This window comes from Halyomorpha halys, unplaced genomic scaffold (genome assembly GCF_000696795.3).
Source record: "Halyomorpha halys isolate HHAL.00 unplaced genomic scaffold, Hhal_1.1 Scaffold99.1, whole genome shotgun sequence".
Lineage (NCBI taxonomy): Eukaryota > Metazoa > Arthropoda > Insecta > Hemiptera > Pentatomidae > Halyomorpha > Halyomorpha halys.
In genome coordinates, this window is record NW_027108239.1 from 1,129,244 (window position 1) to 1,131,534 (window position 2,291).

The following is a 2,291-nucleotide window of genomic DNA, read 5'->3' on the forward strand; positions in this document are numbered from 1 at the left end:
TATATATATATATATATATTATTTTTTTTATTTCAGTTTTTACTTAATGTTTCTTGAAGCAACTGTACTTTTTTTTTCAATAATATTTAATTTTGGCTATCGGTTTGTTTCTTTGCAGTACACCCTTGATTTACAAGGAGTTGGCTGGAATGGTTCTGGTAGTGGAAGTGGTCGAGAAGAAGGAGGTTCTAGAGCTTGTGGTGACCAAAGTAAAGGAGGTTCTACATCTAGCTCTGACCCCGGCATATGACAGTTTGGGATGGCCCGGAGGGCCAAAGGAGATCCTCGTCGCACCAGGGTTTCATTTTTGTTATTTTAGTTGTTTTTTTTTTATAAAGTCATTATTTTTTTTATTTTATTGATTTAATTTTTCAGTCTAGTCATTTTAATACTAGTCATTTCAGATTAAGTATTATTTATTACTAAATGAAACTAGGGTAGTGTTTTGAATAAAAGAGAAATTTTATTTTTGGGATAATCCCTGTATTTATTGCTTTTAACAATTTGACAGTTTTTCTATTTACAACTGAATCAATTGTGCCAAGTAAAACAAATTACTTTTCAAACTCATATCATAATTATAACTGTGATCTTGTAAATATTATGTTCTTGTTATTTTATTTAGTTTTTAAAGTGAAGCTTCTTATGTAAGTTTAAGCTTTAATAGTTATGTCTGTATGTTCTCTTATTTATAGGTATTGTTAATCTTCACATACACACACACATAGACACACACATGTTCATACATATTCACATCCACTTGTTTTCATGCAAGCTTTTATTTATAATTATGTAACATTCTTTTTTATAAAGCTGCTCAAGCTCAGTCAGATCATTAGTGATCTGAGATGGGAATGTTAAATGATAACAGTTTATTATATAAAATTGTACTTACAGAAGAAACCTAAAAATTTAATTAATTAGAATAGAGACTTGATGAAGAATTTATAGACAATATATTTAATGATTTTATGTGTATGTGCATGTATAAGTGTGTGTTATGTATTCAGAATGTTACGGATACTTGTTTGAAATTAAATAATAACCATTATATGGTTAAGTGCCTTATTATTATTGCATATTAGTTATTTAGTATTGTAGAGATTATTTATTTCATGGGGGAAAATGGATAAATTATTGTGAGTTCAAAAGAGAAGTAATAGTTATTTTTAGAACATTTTTAAATTTATTTTAATTAATTTCTTACTTCTTGATATTTGCCTCCTGTAGATTTTTCGAGCTGCATCGCAATATAGAAATATTAGTTCATGAAATAAATCATTCCTATCATATCAGTTTTGTTGGAAGTTCTAAATTAATTTATAACCATGGTGTATATAATACTGATTCAATACTCATAAGAATTATGGGATCTTGTTCAAGCTGTAATATTTAGCTGTTTGAGGAAAATTTAATAATAATAAAATATTATTAAATATTAAAATGTTAAAAGGTTTTTTTTTTATTAAATATTAAAATGTTAAAAGGTTTTTTAGGAAAATGGTGTAATACATAGATGATGTTTATTAAAAACAAAATATTTTAACATTATCAATAAAAGTCTTTGTATTGGGTTTAAAAATAATATTAAGTGATTTATATCTATGTATTTTTGGCTTATCATTTCTTCCAGCAAAACCACATTTAGTGTCTTGCTGTATCTTCGTAGATATAGAAATTTTATTTTTCTGGTATCTTATATAAGTGATGAGCAATAGTGAGGTCCCATTGCTTAGACCTTTCAATATCATTACTTATTTCTGATTTTTGTTACTTCACTATTTTATTTTTTTTTTTCATTCTTAACTTCATTAATTTACCTTAACTGACAATCAGAGATGGGCAAAAATTAGCTATAGCTAAAACTAATAACTAAAATTGCCATGGATATGATCCTTATTCATGAATGAACCATTGATAAATAAATATATCCATGGCAATTTTAGCTATTAGTTTCATAGTTTCCCAACTCTGCTGACAATAAGCATGAGTTTTAGTTCCTTATAATGGATATAGTTTGGATTGCCATTGACTGTAAAAATGTCTTTTGAAATTAAAATTGTTTCTTTTTGTGGTCGGCCATAAATTATATTCTTCTAAGGGAGTCTATAAATTTTTCTATCAGGGTGAATAAGGGGAACTGAAAATGTTATAATGTAAATAGCGTAAACAACATATTGTTTTTCACTGCTGATATTTAAGAAATCTGTGGTGTGGAAGTCCCATTCTAATAAGATATGATTTTAGTTACATGTTACCAGCTTGTTGGCTTTTGCTGGCCATGTATATAA

The 2,291-nt window shown here is 27.1% G+C and overlaps 1 protein-coding gene across 2 annotated transcripts in view; it reads left to right on the forward strand.

Moving 5' to 3' along the window:
- The window catches only part of alpha-Catr (alpha-catenin related), a 46,913-nt gene extending 44,640 nt beyond the window's left edge, over positions 1-2,273 (forward strand). Inside the window, exon 12 of one of the 2 annotated variants that reach the window (XM_014415371.3) lies at positions 119-2,273. In XM_014415371.3, the coding sequence (XP_014270857.1) occupies positions 119-250 (132 nt within the window). In that variant the 3' untranslated portion in view covers positions 251-2,273. The remainder of the gene's footprint in view (positions 1-118) is intronic. The other variant, XM_014415372.3, reaches the window with a different exon arrangement.
- Positions 2,274-2,291: the final 18 nt, after the last annotated feature.